Genomic DNA, 20214 nt, shown 5'->3' with positions numbered 1-20214 from the left:
GAGAGAAAGAAGAAAAGATCATGTGTCCCGGATTCTGCGTGGAAGAAAAAGCCGTTATGTGGGTGGGGTGGTGATGAGGCTTATAATTCGGCATGCGCATCCTTTCATCGCCATGCTGGATCATTTGCGTTCCTTGCAATATTCCGCATCTCGTCATCACATATCCCACCCGCACCTCCAAATCCCAGGCTCACCGCGTCTCAACAGGGACCTCGAGCTCAGGTCTGGGCATGGGCTTGAGTTCCGACCCCGCCCCGCTTTCAGCCCTCTTACGACCCGTCAAGGAGAAATGATGGCTCGACGTCGGCCGATCCCTGACCTCGTCGTTTGCATGGTTATTATTGTCGCCGAAGCGGGAGAAGAGGCTGCGTTTCTTGGTTTGTGGCTTGGGCTCGTCGTTGAGGCCCACGTCCTCGAAGTGCTCCTCGGGCACTTGGTCGCGGCTGTCGGGGCGGCCCTGTTGCATGGAGGAGCGGGGGGTGGCGCGTGAGCGGCGGGCGTCGAGTGACCGGCGGGTGTCTACTGAGCGGCGTGCATCGAGGGATTGGCGTGGGTAGGTTTCGCTGACGCAGTCTGTTACGGGGGAGCGGGCGGATATGTCCTAGAGGGGGGGGGGAATGAGTGAATGGCTTCTGTGTACTCGGGTCTGGAATGGCATACAAATGAGCGCCTGTACGAGTCAAAACTCTCGCGGGAAATGCTAAAGGGTTCATTCTCGCTGAGGAGACTGCGGTGATTCGACGAGGTAGTTGAGACGTTGGACTTGGAATGCCAAAACGTGGGTTTCTCTTGTTGCGGTGATGGCTGGCGCAAGCGTCAATAGGGCTTACAAGGGGGGTCGAGACCGCGATGCAAGCGATGCGGGAAAGCAACAATATAAAGACAAAGGCAAAGTCTTACAGGCAAGTAGACTCCACTATCATTGATGTCTGTTCCTCACGGTAAGCGCTAGACGACGCAATGCTACCCCGCAGCGATGCACATTTGACATGCGCTTCAGAGAGGGCAGACGTGTTTGGAGAAGGGCTCACCACTGAGCTTGTACTCTGCAGGGTTCTTGAGCTGCAGGGGCTTTGCGCCCGAGACCGTCGTGTCCTTGAAGCCGTTCTCCGCCGTACTCCGCTGCACCTCATCACTCTGCTCAGGGCCGCCCGCGCGGCGAAATGGGTTGCGAATGGGCATCTGCAATTACTGTGGTATAGGGCTAAAAAAGGACAAAAGAGGGGGGGGGGTAGGGGAACACGGAACAAGCGCGGCAGATGATGAGGGGGAAGTGTCAGAAGCGGGGTGTTTCAGCGGCGGTGAAAGGGTGAAGGTGGATGTAGAGGTTAAGGAACACTGTGAATCCTGGGGGGGACTTCTCTGATCTCACCAATCTGCAGTTGAGCCAATCAGACTCGAGGGCGTCGCCTCGGCCTTGACGTCTTCCGTCCCTTCCGTCTCTTCGCGCGAGGCTGTGCTGGGTCTTGGTCGCCTTGCGGGAGCGGGAAGCCCTCAATGGGAGACGTCCTTGTCGGGCGCAAACGAAACCACAGTTCTCTGCACTACGCAACCCATTGTACCATCATACCCATCTGCCACGCATGCTATTCTCGGCGCGACCAGCTGTCCGAGAAGATGCACTGCTGACGGTCGAAGCGCTCCCAGTCCGTGGAAGCGCCCGTAGTCGGCTCAGCTGTCCCAACCGCGGCGAACAGAGGGCTCCCTGCATGATCACGTGGTGGCATGTCATATGACCATGGGTTTAGCGTCGGGCGACTTGGGCTTTACTCCAAGTGGTTAGAATATCCCTATAGGTTCAAGTCTATATCACAGCGGCAAATTTTTATAGTTATATAAACTAGCCTATAGTTAAGTATAAATTAGGGTAATTTAAGTAAGTAAACGTAGTTTTTATTACTATCTTTTTTAAATATATTCTAAACCTATTCTTAATAATATATAAGTGTTCCTAAATACTATACTAGAGTTTAGTATAGTAGTACTAGATAATATATCTAAACTAGATAGTAATATTAGAGATAAATTTAGGTAACTATATAAAGTACTAGAGGAGGATAGTAGTAGTAGTATTAAGGAAGTAAGTAAAAGTAAATAGAATAAGTTTAGAATAAGTTAGTAACACGTTATAGGGGTATAATATATACCTTACTTATAGTAATAGTTAAGGACTACTACTTACACTAGCAATTATTAAGTATATAGCTATTCTCCTAGTATACCCTTAATTATATAGCTAAGGGTATAGGTATATAATACTAGTTTAGCAATATAAAGATAGCTCTTACCTAATAAGAGAAGAGGTGCTTATATAGGCTATATAGGTAACACGTTAAGAATATATTCTTAAATTATTCTAATTCTAGCAGGTATAATACTCCTACTAGTCTATCTATCTTAATAGGCCTACAACTTTACTATTCTTTAATAGCTAGCTAGCAAGCTAGTATAAATACTAATACTCTAGGGTAAAAGCATATAAGTATCTTAAGAATATATTATAAATATATTCTTATTATATTATTAATAACATATTATATAATTAGATCTAAACCTTAAAAAGTATAGTACCTAAGAAAATTCTATAAAGAGAACTATAAATAAGAAGCTATTATTATAGCCTTATTAAGCGCTTCTCTTTAAGGATTTATAAGGACTACTAGGTGTCTTATTATCCTATAATAAGGACTATAGTAAATTAGGTAGGGAGCAAAACTTAAATATATTTAAAACGTGTTAATAATAAGTTAGTAAATTATAGAATAGGCTTAACTATATATTAGCTATTAGAACTATAGCCTAATATCTACTACTAGGAAAAAATATTATTTTAGTTAGGTACTACTAGAGGTAGACTCTATATATCTATAAGGTCTTCTAACTAGGGAGATATTAAATCTTTCTAGTAGTCCTACTTTATATTCTGTAGTTAAGCTATAGTTAAGCTAGATAAAGAAGTGTAGTAGGCATATTACAACCTATTCCTAACACATTCCTAATATATTCTAGGTATTAATTATCTATAAGGGTAAGGATCTCTATTTAAAATCCTATATAAAGTTACCTTCTAAGTAATTATACTAATAGATATAGTAGTAATACCTTTTTTTACTATTATTTCTTTTAGTATATATATATATATACCTCCTCCTCCCTTAATACTATCTAATAGTAATATTAAGGAAGTAGTAAAGGTATTATAGCCTATGCTTACTCTATAGCTTATATAATATAAGTTATTTATAACCTATTATAAATATATTCCTAACTTATTATAGCCTAGTTCCTAAACTTAACCTAGCTCTAAACCTATCTCTAACTTAAAGGTTTCTATTCTATTAAAGAAATATATATTAGCTTTGTAAATAAAGATAAAATCTTATATATTATAAAGCGTGAAAAGCTTCTATAGTTCCTATTTAAGAGTAGCCTTAGAGGAGTATACTATAAGTAGAGGATAAAGTATTAGGATCCTAAAACTATATATAGTGTAAGAGAACAGGTTTAGAATATATTACTAACACGTTACTATAGGTATATATATAGTAAATCTTTATATTAAGCTTAGGTAACTTAATTATTTACCTTTTTAAAGAGTAGGTATTAATTCTATTAGATTAAGACACGTTCTAGATAGATATATTATATAAGAGGTTATATAAGGCATAGGTAGAGATTCTAATAGTAATCTTCTACCTATAGGAAAAGAAGCGTATATATTAAGAATAGGTTTATAACACGTTTCTAATATATTATAGTTATTACTCTTAGCTAAATTATTATAGATAAGGATATAACTAAGATATATTAAGTTACTATTACTAACTTCTTTTAGAAGTGTAAAGTACTTATAAAAAGATAAGTGTTATAGAGGTATATTTACTTATAGGGATTCTATAGGACTACTATTAATATGTGTAATAAGTAGATAATAGGCAAGTTTTATAGCGCACTATAACCTGTTTATAACATATTTCTAACTTGTTTCTAGGACTTAGGCGCTATCTCTAGTTAATTAATCCCTATAAGCGTAACTAGCGCTAGTAACTTTAATCTTATATAAGATTTTATTAGGTATATCTATAAAGAAGTATTTATAAAGTATATAAAAGAGAGCTAGATAATACTACCTCTTTATATCTAAGTAAATTACTATAGGCATTAATAGTAGAGGAATACTTTTAGCTTACTAACCTCCTTTTACGTAAGTAAATATATTCTAAACCTATTCTAAATATATTCCTAACTTAGTCTTATATAATTAGGACACAAACCCTCTAAAGATGCCTAAAACTAGGTAATCTATAAGAAAAACCTAGTAATTACTACTAGGATTATATAATACTATAGTAAAATATTAAAAGAGGTATAGGAAAAACTAGAATCTTATTTAAATATAGCTAAGCAAGCAGGCTAGAAAGGATATAAAACTAGTAAGCATGTAAGTATTCTTAAGGCTACTTAGAAGTAAGTTTATAACCTATTCTTAACCTATTAGAATTATATAAGTAATATTATATAGTGCACACTAGATAGATCTATAGGATATAAAAGAGTTTAAAGCCTAGAGCAAGTTTAGAATACGCTATAACTATAGAACTCCTAATAGGCTTAAGCAAAGGTACCTTAAAAAGCTTTAGAGGGGAGAAAGTAAGTCTTATACTAGTATTATATATATTTACTAATTAAAATATATTTAGAATATATTTAGAACGCGTCCTATAATAATAATAATACTTTAGATAATAATAAAGCAAGTCTTGCTATATCTAACTTAACTAGATATATCTTAGTCCTAATAAGAAATAAAAGAGTATACTTAAAAGCCTAAAGCTAGAGGGCAAGTAGTAGAGCAGTATTAGAAAGAAGTTTACTAGCCCCTTTTCTATTTTCTCTACTACTAGGCTCTTCTCCTCTACTAACAGTAACCTAAAGGTATGCTTTATAAAACACGTTTATAACATGTTCCTAACTTATTATTAGTCTATAACTATAAACTTTATAATAAAAGGCTCTTCTTAGTAATTAGGCTCTAAAGGAGAGAAAAGAAAAGCTAGAGGTAGATAAGAAAGAACTTATATAGAAAAAGGCACTATTTAAATTATAAAAGGTATAGTTTAAACTTAAGAAAGAGATAGCTACTTTTTATATAAAGTAGGGTTAGTCTATAAATATAGTAACTAGTTCCTAACTAGTTCTTAATATATTCTAGTCTATTATATAAGTATATATAAGTAGATAAATATATATTCTTTCTTCTTCTCTTTCTTCTTCTTTCTTCTTACACTCTATAAGAACTTTTTATATTTAAGAGTTTAATACTATTTTACTATCTATCTTTCCTAATATTATTAGATATAACTAGTTAATATAGTCTATAAAGATCTTTTAAAGTTAGTATATAATAGAACACGCTAGGAACACGTTATAAACTTATTCTAATACTAAGTAGGATTTATACTAGTAATATATTAAGCTTAAGTTACTTCTATCTAATACTAGGGTATTCTCTCCTATAATATCCTACCTAAATAATAGGTGTATAGTATTTCCTAGCAAGCTTTTCTACTAGGCTATTTAGGCTAGATTAGGGGTACAGGAACTTTATAGAGTATATATACATGTAAGTTAGAATATATTTATAATATATTAACAACTATTTTAGTATTGCTTCTCTAATAGAGGTAATCTTATCTACTACCTTAAGAGGTATTATCCTAAGGTTTAAATAGCCCTAGTAAACTATAGTAGAATTATAATATAAGGTATTATAGAAGCAAGGATCTTTTATAAGAGCTTAATAGTAAATGCTTAAGAACGTGTTCTAAACACGTTAATAATACGTTCTCTACTAGTAGAGTAGACTATACTAAGTGCCTCCTTTAAGGTTTAAGAACCCTCTAAGATAGCTAGTCTATAATAAGAAGTAGTAGCTAGAGTAGAGGCTAAAGAGGAAGTAGAGAGTAAAGAAGAGGAGCAAATAGTTGCTCCCCTTTACACTATAAATAATATTTAGTAAAAGTAGTAAAAAGGAGATATAAGTCTAGTCTCTTAAAATATATTTAGAATATATTAATAATATATTATAGCTAGACACCTATAAATACTAGATTCTTCTTTAATCTAAGAGACTACTAGAGTATTATAATACCTATAAAAGTAAAAAGAAAAAGTTATATACTATTAAAGGACCCTATAAAAGTAAATAGTACTTTACTTTTAGTAGATAGAAAAAAAAAGAGAAGAGTAGAGAGTTTATTTTAGTAATTACTACTACCCCTTTAGGTTATATACTATTATATATTATTTATTAGAACCTATTCTTAATATATTCTTAATATATTCCTACTTATTACTATTATTATCTCCCTCCCCCTCTCTAGTATCTTTACTATCCTCCCTATCCTCCCTAGGCTCTATAAAAGCATACTATAAGTAGAACTAGGTAGTATTCTAGCAGGAATTAGTAAGGTCTATACTAGTATTAAAGTAATAGTCTTAAAATATATTAAGAATAGGTTAATAATATATTATAAATAACTTACTATAGCTAGGATAATTATAAGTATAGATAGTATAAGGAACCTAATAACCTTAAATCTTTAGTAGGGTAGATATAGTAATAAAGTTAAGCTATAATAAGTTAGTAATGTGTTTTTAACAGGTTCTTATAGGCTATACCTTATTACTATTATAGCTAGTATAAGTCTTCTTCTAAATTATATTTAGGAGGGTATTAGTATTTATAGGGGGGCTTATAGTAGCTACTAGCTAGACTTAAAGAACTTCTATAAAATATATTAGTAATAAGTTTTAAATATATTCTAAATAACTTATAGTAAGGAGTATTCTAGTAATTATATATAACCTTTATATAGAAGTCTATATATATTAGTATAATAAGTTAAGAATAGGTTAATAATATATTTACTCTTTACCTTATAGACCTCCCTTATAGAGGGCTAGCTAGTCTTCTTAACCCTACTAACCTTATAGTAGGCTATATTAAGCCTATAATCTTTTTTAGCATAGGTATATAAAGTGCCCCTAGTACCTAGAATAGCCTAAGAATATTAGAACCTATTTAGAACACGTTTAGAACCTATTCTTACTCTATATAAGGTGCCCTTATTATTAATCTTAGTATAGTAGTAGCGCTCTCTACTCTCTATCTTAACTACCCTATTAGGGCTAACTATAGGCTATACCTTAATATTATCTAGGATATAGCTAAGGGTAAGGTACTATTAATAGTGCTTCTATAACCTATTAAGAATATATTCTAAATATATTTTAATCTACTTATATAGGATATAAGGGATACGTTAGTAATAGGTATAGTAGTAGTAGCTTATAGTATTACTAGTATAGAATATATTTAGAATAGGTTTAGAATATATTATAAAATCTTATAGTATAATATTTAGTTAACCTTGCTTAGCTAGCTAGTAGAGCTTAGTATAGCCTAACCCCATGCTGAATACGAGTTCACGCAGCGCTAATTCCATGGTCATATGAACTGCGCCCTCCATGATCACAAAGATGGCATTGTCAGGTACCAGGGCACAAAGCGCCGACTATGCGCCTCAGCTTACTGTACCTCGAACCCACCCTTTCGCCTAAAAAAACAGCTTGATTGAACCTCATGGCTTGGGAGGCAATTATCACGACCTTTGTGGTTCTGATTCAGCCATTCATGCCCTCCTACCGCCGCTACCGCACCTCAGCGTCAGGTAACCCCATCGGTCTTTTCATCTCGCACGCCCATGCCATGCAAACACATCCACAATCCCATGTCCCTTTTTCCCCCATGCGCGTTGACAAAAATCATACAAGGGGCGGGCATACTGCCGCCAGGAAAAGAAAACATACCCGCCAACCAGTCTTTCATATACCACAGTACAACACGAGCTATGCGAGATGAATGCCCCAAGCTTCCCGAGAGCCAAATAAAAAGGCAGTGGCCCCTTATGGTCTGATGATGGCTTACCTACTTTATACAGACTGTGGAACAATCGAGACTGTTGTCTAGAACGCAGAGCTCGGCGAAGATTATCTGCGATGCTGGTGATTAATGCTACCTCATAAACCTACGATGGGTAAGCAATATCTGCATGGCCCTTGCCTGCATGGGTATGCATTGACATGGGGGAGGGGGGAACCATTCTGTCATGTAGGTACGCGGTAGGGTACATGCCACTGTACCTATAGGACATGCTACTATTAGCTACAATACAATACCTCCAACACGACACCCTTGCCCGAAGTTCCCAGATCCAAGGGACGAGATACGAAGAACCAGCAAGGGATTTTGTATCCGCAGGGCAGGTGGTGTTTGTACACTACAACATGACCTCCCACTCAGCTTCAGCACTACCCAAACTCTCAAGCACAAGCTCAGCACAAACACCCCAACCATTAGGTATCCTTCCAAACCCCCATGACCAAAAAAAAATGTCGTTCTTGGCATGGCCTACGGTACCGGTAGCCATAATCATCATCTCGAGGCTAGTAGCCTGTAGTGATAAAATTCAAGGCATTTAGAATATTTATAATCCCAGGTATATCTAGCCCAACCATCGCCCATGCATCTATACGATCAGTACAATACCAGCCATCTACTCAATCGCAAACACGAAGCGCACACAGTGCAAGCACCACAAACTCTGCCAGTGCGCGCTCAACGCACAGGAGATGCGCTCGTCTTCTGTGCATCGAGCTGCTGCATAGGTTCCTCGTTCTCGTCTGTCTTGACTTTGAGCGACGCAAGCTTGCCATCTGACAGCATGAGGGACGCGTTCAGCGTTCAGGCACGGCGATGTGATTCGGTTTGTAGGGTGCGCTGTGCGTTGTGCGTTGTGCATTGTCTCACGCCGGGTTGTGGACGGTGTGGGGTGGATTGGTAGGAGGGGGGGTTGTTTGGTGATGGTTAGAGCACTGGCGTACGGTACCTGGTGGAGTACCTACCTACTGTACCTACTAGACTAGGCGCAATAGATGAATGAGGGACGGATGACTTGGTGTAATCGATAGGCCATGCTTGATTTCAGCTGGCACGGGACGGCTGTCTCACGAGTCAGATTGGGTAGGAGATGGTTGAGAGCTGTGTAGGTGAGGCTGCGAGAAAAAGAGGCAGTTCCACGACTTCTCCGTGAGCTTGTAAGAGTAGCGTGGCACTACCGGTACAGCTCCAATCCTTCCTTACCGCATGGCAAAGTTCAATCATGTCAGGCGCGATGATGCACACGCAAGAAAGTTGCACCACGAGCGCCATTGATGATCACCAGCCTTGGATTCTCCCGGGTGAATGGGTGTTTTCTTTACCTCACTTTTTTCTTCAAGAAACCCCCCCCCATTTCAGGAGTTTCACGGCGGGAGAAGAAAAAAATCCTTTCTGCGCCAACACTAGAAAATTGACGCGCAGATACGAACGCCGAGATTCTGGACATTATTGACGAGCCTGAGGGCACTGCATGCACTAGTCAGGCTTCGGTTTAGACTCTTTAGAGTGCACCGCACCGTCTAGCGCAGAGAATGCAATGTCAGGCTAAGGCGAGCAAGCCGTCAACGACAGACTAGGTAACTGCAGACTATCTGTAGCAGCCTGGGAAGGCTGAGAGATGGGAGGACTGGTTGGAGAGGCTGGCGATGCAGGTTGAGGAATCCAGTTCGGCGGGAGGAGGGGGGCGCGCCTCTACCTAACAGCTGCACGTCGCCTCTCGGCCGGTCGACAGGCTAGGGTATACTACTACTAGTACCCAAGAGTATCCAAATCGCAGAAACGATGATCCTGACGTGTCCAACCGATAAAGACGAGAGTGCTAAAGTTGGAACACTGCGGGCCTGGGAATGGGTGATCAGATGGCCTGCCCATAGACGTACATACCGATACCATGGCCAGTAGTAGCAGCTGGATGGGTGGGTGGGTGTGGAGCGGTGTGTGGTGTGTGCTGGGTGGGTGTTGCTGTTGCACAACGATGCTGTGCGTGGTGGTCTCAATATCGCCCAACGATGCTGTGTTCTGGGCTGCTTTGTCGAGCCGTGGCTGAACCAGGTCACACCCTGGGGCCTGTCCCGAGGTCAGCCATGGCAGGCTGCATGTTGGGCCTCTTGTTGATGATGACGGATGGCATCATGGTGGAGCCTGGGGCGTGTAGAGTAGGTATGTAATGTATTGTACAATAGAGTAAGAGCTCAGAGCCGATTTAGACGGGAAGGTGGATGTGGGCCCAAGGAGAAGGCATTTTTGTCAACGACGACAGATTTCGGCGGCTTGCTGGCCTTTGATTCGTGTCTTGGGCAAGCATGGCGAAACAGTCTTTCCACCTTCAAGACGACCAGCCGCCAGCCGCCAGCCGCCAGCAGCCCAGCGGCGACGGGGTGCCTAGTTCCCATGTGGATGCGAGGGGTCCCACACGTGGTGCACCGTGCATGCGAGACGAGACGAGGGAAGGGGGGGAGGGGGTTGGGTTGGATGAGAAATGAAATGAGACGATGCCTGGTTTGTTGAATGAATGAACGAGCGAACCAACAAGCCAGCAACCCAGCCAGCCGTGACCGATGCAAGCAGGTTTTGGCCAGAAGATCACCACCAACGCAGCCTGTGTCGTTTGTATCTGCGATGCGATGGTGGAATTCTCCGCGGTGGAAGAGCTAAGGAAGGACGGACATGCATAGTACGGGAAAAACGGGCGGCTCAAGCGCTGGGCGGGCCACCAGACCAGCAAGACTATTTCTTGTGAGGGTGTGGGTTGTGTTGTATGGGTGCAGGGCAAGGCAAAGGTCAGGCAAGGCAACGCAAGGCAACGCAAGGCGTGCCAAAGCTTAGTATGACTAGAGTAGAGTAGCACCTGTTCCAGCAGCCAGCCCCCCTTCCCTCTGCGCGACTCAATCACGATCAAGAGAGAGAATGTCAGTGTGTCGCGGCTATGAGGTGCAATGAGAGTACCCCATGTACTCCGTACTTCGTTGAGCGATCTGCGTGCCTATGATGTAGGTAGAAGAAAAGAGTCCATGTCTTTTCTTTGTGTGTACGTGTGTCGTCGTCGTCGTCGTCGTCGTGATGGACAGAGACTCCAAGTACATTGCTCTACTGTTGCGGGCCACCGCTGCCGAGAGGGAACAAGCCGGCCCCCGGTGAGCGTTGCGCCGGAAGGTGGTTGGTCCGCACCCCGGCCTTCCTACGAGCGAGAGCCTACCAGCCGGCGACCGGCGAGCAGAACGGACAGCGGACAACATGGCTCAAAAGCGTATCAAGTCACCTCCGCTCGTATTAGGACGGTGATGTGAAATGAAGCCGACGTCGCTCCATGCATGTGTTTGGGGGAGAAGACAGAAAAGTGTGTCATCACGGTGACGGTGATGGAGGATGGGATCATGGATGGATCATGGATGGATCATGGATGCTCTTTTGCTCGCCGAGGCTGGACGGTCCTGTAGTCCCGACCTCTCCTCTCGCCAACACCCCCTCCAGCTCCAGCTCCAGCTCCAGCCCCAGCCTCTCAGCCTGTCTGCCATTGTTGGTGACGAACCAAGAGACCATGTGGTGGTGGTAGTAGTAGTAGTAGTAGTAGTGCACAGCAGATAGACACCTGCACACTGTTAGGTACCAAGTACCTCGCATCCTTCTTGCAACCTTGGCCCGTATCAACAAACGCCCGCACGCCGATCTGCCAAACAATGTCGCCATTCCAAACACTCGCGCATCGTCGCTTGCTATTTCGGGCGTACTGTCCTGCTGTCCTGCCGTCCTGCCCGCGTCCACAAGTGGCCTGTCTGCACCCTGCACCCTGCAAGCTTTGTCCATACCGTACTCCTACATACACTGTACATACACACAGCAACCACATGGACAGGAAACCAAACCCCCCTGGCACCACCAAGAAGAGGCGGGACACCTCCAAGCATACTGGTACTGGATTATGGCATGTGTGCGCAAATGGGGCCATCTCTTGGGTGTGCAGGGCAGTCCACTCTTACGATTCGAAACCAAGATGCCGTTGTTTCTCTGAGCGGGTCCCTCTTGCTACAGTGGTATAGTCTTAGTCTTAGCCATTCCTCTTTTCTGGGTCTTTGCACCCGATATAATATTTCCTTTACCCGTCCTCTCGCTTTGCGTGCATGTGTGTGCCCTGCCCTGCCCTGCCCTGCTTCGGCCAAGTACCTCACCCAAGTATTCCTCCTCCTCCTCCTCCTCCTCCTCCTTCTCCTCCTCCCAACCCCCAGCCAGTTCCAGCCAGTCCCGGCCAGAGAAGCTCCCCAACAGCCACACCGGAGCACGAGGGACCAGTCTGCTCTTGGCAATCACCTACTCTCTCCTGTTCATCGACTGCCTGATTCACTGGTGACACCCGGTCCCTCGCTCGCCGCCAGCTCAACGTTCCACACTCGTTTCCACTGGCCTCCATCCTTCGACTCAAGACCTTCATTGCTAGAGTATCTTGCCATTCCTCATCCTAGCCTAAAAAGCGTCCTCTACACTCTCACGCTCGCTACCCCCTCCCTATCCTGTTGCCGTACACTTTTGCTCTTGCTCCTCGTCACGCGATCATTCGCTGGTCAAGGGGTCCAATTGAACCGTGCAACCAACCACCCACAACAAACACAAGGAGAGATTGGCACATGAAGACTTGATCACTTCCCTCCGAGACATCTACCATACAACACACCACCACCTCACCGCGGGCCGCTGTCGATCTTGCTTCCCCATAGACAACTGGTCCTGCCGCCCCTCTCACGGGTAGCACCTCCCTTTTTGAAACGTCCCTGACGTCGTACCTACCACGCCAGCTGCTACCTGCCTGCTCTTGCCTCTGCCCTGTTCAATTTCGGTTTGCCAGAACCCCATCCCTTATTCCTACCTCGGACCTACTCTAGCACCCTGTTTTCACCTTCTTCGCCACCATGGGTTTCGGAAAATCCGACGGCAATGAGTTTTTCAACTCGTGGGAATTATGGCAAAAAATGACCTTTGTGAGTTTGTGATCCAATGACGGGAACCTGACGGCTGCTAACCATGGACTTAGGTTCTTGCAGCGGGCATCGTACGACTCGCCCTACCAATGTGAAATCACTCTTGAACAGCGGCTAACTCGCCTAGGTGGTTACCATTTTCCTCGGTTTCTTAAAGGTCGCCTACAATCGCTACCGCCTTCGCAAGTACAGCAAAGTCGACAAGGGCAAGCAAGCGCAAACGCCAGAGATGCTCGAGGCACAGCCCGTCACCCAGGTATCTACCGAGACCAAAGATGAGATTCCTTTCGGGATTCGCGCCATCCAGAGCGGCATCGAGGTCGAAGGTGTCTACATTTCAAGGTCCAACACGCCTGTCGGCAGCAGCAGGAACTCAATCGCAACCACCTCCCAGCTCGAACTCCCCAAGTCAGCCCTGCTTAGCTCCCGCGACAGCACTGGTGTGGCCAGCTCGTTTGATCGTGCAGTTTCTGCAGAGCACCTGCCCAGCTACCACTCCCGTGCCTCTTCGCCTGGCCGCGCCTCCGCAAGCAACGCAACACTCCGGGGCTCCCACTACCACAATCCTTCTCGCAACTCGGCAGCTTTCCAGACTCTTGAAGGATCGCGATCGGCTCACATGTCTGGACCTCCATCTCGTAAGCTACCAATGCCTCAACCCGATCCGAGTGACCCAATCTAACAGTCGCAAGCTCGCAATGGACAAGCAGGGCCATCTGGCTCGACATCGCAGACGAGCAGCCGCACCAGTGATGAATCCGACTACATGGCAATCCAAGATTCTCGTGCGTACGAGACAGTCTACATGAGAGACGCCGTGAACCAGTCCCCGATCGACCCTCGAACCGACCTCGACCTGCTCCAAACCCATCGCATGTCCCACGTCGCCGAGACTGGCCAGCTTACCCCGAGGGTTCGCAAACCAGGTAACAGCGGAGAGTGGGCCAGCGTGGCGGACAGTCAAGTGTCTACGATCAATGGTGTTAACTATTTCACACCACAGAAAACGCCTTCTCCTCCGTACCCTGCTGGCAACTATCGCGACGAAGTAGGATCGGCCTCGTCATCGAGTCCCGTAGATGACCACGCGTCGAGACAAGCGATGCCCCTGACCGAGTCGTACGCACCAAACGCTCCCTACTACCCAGACACATACGAGCCCCGCGGCCCACAACACCAATACTCGTACGATGAGGTACCGTACGAGGTCAGCACCGACCAGAACCAGCAGCGCGAGTCTCAAGTCCTCCGCAGTGTCAATTCTGGCTTTCAGGTTCTGAAACCAGGCACATTCCAGCCGGCCACGCCAGAGGAGGTGGAGCTAGCCGAAAGGCGACAGTCAAAGAAGCTCCAGAAGAAGCGGAGAACATCTAGCGACTCGCGGAAGTCGGCGTTTGTCGAACAAGTCTAAGGCCCTTGCATTCGATTTGTCGGGTTTCCACGTCACAATTTCCAACACGTTCCTGGCTTGGTGGTCGCGTATGCGTCGCGAGCCGTGGCGTCGGGCCCTCCCTTCCCACGCCTTTGTTCCACTTTCGTAGCGTCACAACGGGTAGACCCCCTTTATCGCCGGCCCGATCCTTCGAATGGGAAATCATTGCATTGGAGTTTTTGCGTGTTTTAATGGAGTTCCAATTGGACATGTCGTCATTGTTATTTGGAATGGTTTGGCTTTTGGGCAGCCACGTCAGGGCAGACCGTTAGTCGTGTCTGGGGGGTTTGTGCAAAGGAAAAAAAAGGATAATGTGTACTATGGGGCTTGGTCCCTCTTCCTACTCGTTTGTTCAGCAGCGACTGGGCTGCTCGACCTTTGTTTGCGCGAGGCAGAAAAACGCGGCCACTTTATTTCACACCCATCTCACGCTTCGAAAAAAAAGCGACACTAGCTGGCAACGGCTAATCATCATTCCCGGCGTTGTAGACACACCACGAATGGGCATTTCCGGGCCTAAATTTCTTTCCATCATTTCTGCGGCTTTTCTTTTCTTTTCTTTTCCTTTTTTTTTATAACGACACAGCATCCGGCGGACGAACGAGGCTCAAATCTTTTGCATAAAGTAGCCTTTATCAGCAGAGCAATATATATATTTTGGGCTTGAGCAGTGATGAGAGGATGGAGGTTGGTGAATTTGTATGCTTTTGTGTGGACCATGGTATGCTGTGTTATGCTATATCGTGGCTATGCTACCCACTGATACATTTACATCGCATCTACCTTGCCGGTACACCAAAGCAATGCCAAGTCTCCGCGCTTACACCCTTTTCCCCATACCCATCCCCAGATCCTTCTCCACCCCCATCCCGTCCTCGTCCCGTCTTCGGCCACGGTTGCTTCCCGTGCGTTCGTGCGTGCTTTCTTGCGCCATCGCTGACGCGCTTACTTGCTTACTTGCTTATTGCTGACGCGCTTGATGATGCGGATGCTTACTCCGGACCCGCTTCGGAAGTTTTTTTGTTTTTTTTTTAGTTTTTTTTTAAGCTGGTTGTTGCGGGATTTGTTGTGGGAGAGTTGTGTTTTTGGGGAGGGAGTGGGTTGAGGGTTTGGGGTTTGAGGGTTGGTGGGTTTGGAGGATGGGGGTTTTGAGTGGCACTATTGTGTAGCTCAGAGGTGTCGGTGAATATGGGGATTTATATGTCCATTATGGGTGATGGTTGAATACATGCGTTTTGGGCTGGGGGAGCGGGAAGGGAGAGGGGGTTTGGGATGTCTTGGAATTGAGAATATGTTGCTTGATTCTACCGGTAACCATACATCTCAAAAAGTACAAACCCTAATTCTCGCATGACCAGTTCTGTGTCTTTTCTCCGCACAAGCTTTCGTGACCTTGGGCGAACATCTTCCCTTCTACTGCAATGAAGGAGAATCCTGCTCAACCCAACCAGCAAGGGACGGCAGCTTTGTATACTCCCCAAACTACATGTAGAGGGCGTGTATTTGCATGGTCTCTGCATCCGCAGTTTTGACTTCTTTGCGTCCTTTGAAGACAAGGGCGTAGCAAAGGGAAACTGCATCCACGCTTTTAGCGACTTTACCGACACCTGCAAATGACTGATGAAGCATACGTACATTGTAGCAAGATTCCACACCTGTACCCGGTTCCACGTGCGCTTAGATAGTATCAAGGATATGTTTGCAACCCGTACTGCGAACCCGGTATCTCTCCCCTGTCAAAAGTCAACACATGCTCCGAGCCTCCAAACCCGCCAAACAACAACAAAAAGCTCCATATAGGTAAAAAAAATCAAAAAAATCCACCTACCTCTCCACCCCAACATCCAACCCCGCACCAGCACCCGCAACCCCATCAACATCCCACCACCCATCCCTCCAATTCCGCCCCAAGAAATCATGCTCCAACGCCCTCACAAACCCCTGCGGCTGAAACCCACCCTCCACACACCCATTCAACCCAGGCATCGACTCAAACACCGACGCATTGAACTGCGCATCCCTCGCCATGAGATTCTGAAACGTATCGAAGCTATTCGGGGGCAGCGACAATCCCACCTCGCAATCCTGCCGGCCACCCTGCTGGCCACTGTGCGTGCGACGCTGTCTATAGCGTTCGTCTTGCAGGCTGCGGGAGACTTTGTTCAGCGCGTTGATGGTGTTTGAGAAGGGGGAGATTGTGTGGCGGTTGGTGCTGGCTTCGGTCATGGCGGTGCCGATGGCTTCGAGGGATTGGATGTCGGATTCGCAGTCTTGGGGGTGGGTGCAGGCGAGTATGTATTCGTAGAGGGAGAAGGCGGCTGTGAAGGGGTAGAAGGTTATGAAGCTGGAGGAGGGGGAGTTAGTGGGGATTTGTGCTTGGGTGGTTGGGGAATCGGGGGATTAGTGTTTTTTTGAGGGGGGGGCGGCGCTGGGTGGGATACGACGTACTGGTCGAATATTGTCTGTGGTGTCCCTTGGAGGCTTCGGTCTGTGTGGAATTCGAGGATGATGCGAATGATGTTGCGGGCAGCACGAACGGTCATTGTGTCCACGGTACGTTCTGGTTGTTCCTTCATGACTATGCGTTGCATGCCGATGATGATGGCGTTGATGGTCACTATGGATAGCATGAGGCTGTCAGTGGACGTGCGCGAATGAAATCCACGACAAGCAACTCACTAATATGATCCGCGAGCAGGCAGCGGAAATCACCCGTCGTCTCTGGGGCATTGAGAAGTCGTTCATAGCCCCACTCTTTCATAATGTCTTCAAGTTGGACACATAGTGCATCCACTCTTCGGCTCAATGCATCGATATCCTTGTGCGGCGCGTTCTCGTCTATCCAGTTGATCGTCTCAGCTGTCAGGTTTGTGTAGCGAATCCAGACGACAGTAATCGTGGTCATCCACATGGACGGCTGCAAGTTGTTCGTACGCAGTACAGCTGGTGGTCTCACCTTGTTTGGTGACCACCGCATCTAGCCCCATGTCAGCAGGTCCTCTTAGCCGTGTGAAAGCAACCTTGGCCATCACGGGGTTGGCGTGGAAAGGTTTCAACGTCCAACGTTTAACAGGCTACATGATTACTTACAACTGTGGGTTTCCCATAAAACAGGCGAAATAGTGAGTCGACACATAAGACGTGCCAATACAGGAAGCGTAGCACATCTCTCTCGTTTTCCCCCTCGAGCGTCTTCGCCGGCACGGTATCAAGTTCATCGATGCCTCTCATCTTCACAAACTGGCAAGCCTTGCAATGAAACTTCCACGACAGTTGGTAGTCGTGATTGTTGATGCAAGTCCAAGTTATCAAAGCTGCCATGTGGCCGTCTAGCTCGCTATCAGTCGAAGCATCTAGCCACGCAGGCACCGTGCCAAGGATTTTCAGATATGCCTTGCTAGTCAGTACGTCGCCCGGGCCGTAACGGTGTCGCAGGCCAAAGTATAACGCTGCATAGTACATTCCTCGTACGCCTGGCTTGATGCTAACGTAAGGTGAGTCGATGATGTCTGGAAGCGTCATCAAGAACTTGACATCAATCGCCAGAGCGAATACATCCGGCACGACTATATAGTTTGACATTTGAATGAAAGCTTCTATGCATGCCTTGGTCTCTGCTACCGAGAGATTCAATTCCACGTCAGCGGTACCATGGCGCACTCGAAGCTTTCCAAGGTCTTCCAACGCATCATTGAGCAGCGATATTGCGTTGTCAATTTGCGGTCTTGGAGTGGTGACGGGCGTGGTTTGATTCTCAAAGTTGCGTTTGGTTTTCGTTGCAAGTTGATATATCCATGCTACATGGTGTTAGTATCAGTATAGTATGTATTCATAAGACTATCTGTCTCTGAACACAATACTTTGGTATATCATGCGCGAAGATGCTCGACTTACATTCTTGGCCATCAGCCGCTGTCAAAGAAGCTTCAGGAGAAGGGATCAAGGAGGTTGACCGAGATGCTTCAGATCGAGCTGCTTCAGACCGAACTACATGTGACGGTGAGGATAAGAACGAGGACAAAGGTGGCGAGGCTCCTTCGTTGCTGCTATGGAGTTTCTTCTCAAGCGCTTCCAATCGATGCGTCAAACGATGAACAGCAACTTTTGGTTGTGCGAGTCGAGGTCTTTTTCTACGTTCCGCGTAATGGCAGTCTGCTTTTGCGATGGTACACTGGCGACAGATTGGTTCGCCCCTGTCACACTTGATCTAAAACTGTCAGAACGCTTGCTTTCTCATCGAGGAGCCGCTCTGCACGTGAGGTTTCGTGGCAGGATCGTTAGGGTACCCACTTTCTTGTACTTGCATCTCTGGCACTGTTACCACCCCCAGCTATTAGCGCATGTGGTAATATTGGGAAAGCAAACGTACAGCAAGTCCCATCTTGGAGTCGGTACACTACCTGGAATGGCAGGATTTTTGCAGTAGTCTCGATTCGTACCTACCGGTACGCGGCCAACGTTCAAGGATTGGCTCACGCTGCGTTGGCTTGCTCGAACGCGTACCTATGGCACTGGTAGATGTGTGTCCGGATCTAAGGCTAAACAATGCGCACAATGGTATCACCAAAAACAGGAAACAGCGTCACGGTCTTCTCCAAGACTCAATAGGGATATTTGCAGGGTAAGTATTCTTGCTGGGGGGGTGGACGAATTCTCCGGAGCGAAAGACTGGGGGCGTGGAGACGTTCATATATTAGGTGAGCTTGGCCCTGAAGTTAGCGTGCATAGCCATGTTTGCCAAACGTTCATAGGCACAGACGGTCAGATGATGGGCTCTTCGAGTGTGGTTTACGACCTACGATGCATGAATACTTCCCATGGCACTGTAATTGGGCGGAGGTCTATGATAATGTACTGTGGTAGTACGCAGAAGTGCTCGCCCGTGGGTCTTCTTGCAGGGGGAATTAGGGCCGTGCTTACGGAGATTAGAAACTCTGTATTCTATGTATTTACATGCAGACCCATAGTAATTTGTGTAGTAATCAATGCACACCTGAGTTTCTCGAAGGTTCTATCTCTCAGTCCTCATTAACTTGATATATAGCCCACCTCTACCACTAGCTTACTACTACTTTACTATTACCTAAAGCACTAAACCTGGCTATATTATGCGCGCAGCCTAGGACTTAATTATGCCTAATAAGCTCTTATTACTAGTAAATAGTATAAGGGCTTACTGCAAGGTAGTAATCTAAGCCTTGAGAATTGAATATATTACTGTTTCATCCAAAGTTGGTTTAGTTGGATACAGGGGTTGCGTAAGCGCCCCACAGGGGAGCACTTTTGCCTGATACCACAGTATGTGGTTTGATGTATCCTATAGAAGGATTAGCGCTTCCTGGTTTACAACTAGCGTGTATGCAGTCTTACGCTCAGGTACCGGTACCGAGGGTGCGCGCGTAACCGCTGTTAGGACACAATGTCTATTCCCACTGTGCCAAACAACCAAAAAAGTGCGTGCAATCCATGAATATGGATTATTCACGAATAGAATAGTATATATGGGCGCAGGGCACACCATGCCCCATATTCACCCATAGGTGCGCAACCTATAGCCTGACAACTGCCGTGTTCGCGTGTGAGGATCTGAGTGGCTACGATATGAAGCAGCTGGTGTCAGAACGCACTGGTTGGTTCTTAAGCACTACGGTACAAAACCGGTTTACAGTAGCCATATTTATCTAAAGTAGACTAAGAAGTAGTTTAGGTAGAAGAAGTAAACCTAAATAGGGTTTACTATACTATATATTCTACTTTTACTTCTACTTCTATTAATCTACTAGTATTACGTAGTAATAACTAGTTTCCTA

At 45.3% G+C, this 20214-nt stretch overlaps 4 protein-coding genes across 4 annotated transcripts; 1 reads left to right on the top strand and 3 right to left on the bottom strand.

Annotated features, from left to right (window-relative positions):
• Positions 1-190: 190 nt before the first annotated feature.
• On the bottom strand, positions 191-1182 carry IAQ61_005989 (uncharacterized protein; the record flags this gene model as incomplete). Its single annotated transcript, XM_003835944.2, has 4 exons — positions 191-601; positions 661-804; positions 901-929; positions 1032-1182. 4 exons carry the CDS (start codon positions 1180-1182, stop codon positions 191-193), a joined length of 735 nt encoding a protein of 244 aa, XP_003835992.1.
• A 10192-nt stretch (positions 1183-11374) lies between these two features.
• IAQ61_005988 (uncharacterized protein) lies at positions 11375-11806 on the bottom strand (the record flags this gene model as incomplete). Its single annotated transcript, XM_066097014.1, has 1 exon — positions 11375-11806. The coding sequence occupies one exon, from the start codon at positions 11804-11806 to the stop codon at positions 11375-11377; it is 432 nt and encodes a 143-aa protein (XP_065953006.1).
• Positions 11807-12903: 1097 nt separating this feature from the next.
• Positions 12904-14383, top strand: IAQ61_005987 (uncharacterized protein; the record flags this gene model as incomplete). The annotated part of the gene is made up of 4 exons (XM_003835950.1): positions 12904-12972; positions 13026-13043; positions 13100-13610; positions 13665-14383. The coding sequence occupies 4 exons, from the start codon at positions 12904-12906 to the stop codon at positions 14381-14383; spliced, it is 1317 nt and encodes a 438-aa protein (XP_003835998.1).
• A 1503-nt stretch (positions 14384-15886) lies between these two features.
• IAQ61_005986 (uncharacterized protein) lies at positions 15887-18785 on the bottom strand (the record flags this gene model as incomplete). Its single annotated transcript, XM_066097013.1, has 10 exons — positions 15887-15978; positions 16040-16059; positions 16117-16137; positions 16233-16748; positions 16853-17021; positions 17084-17381; positions 17495-18201; positions 18299-18611; positions 18695-18718; positions 18774-18785. 10 exons carry the CDS (start codon positions 18783-18785, stop codon positions 15887-15889), a joined length of 2172 nt encoding a protein of 723 aa, XP_065953005.1.
• Positions 18786-20214: the final 1429 nt, after the last annotated feature.

This window comes from Plenodomus lingam (genome assembly GCF_022343315.1).
Source record: "Plenodomus lingam strain CAN1 chromosome Unknown contig_23, whole genome shotgun sequence".
NCBI classification, from domain to species: domain Eukaryota; kingdom Fungi; phylum Ascomycota; class Dothideomycetes; order Pleosporales; family Leptosphaeriaceae; genus Plenodomus; species Plenodomus lingam.
This window is presented reverse-complemented; position numbering and strand designations above follow the sequence as displayed.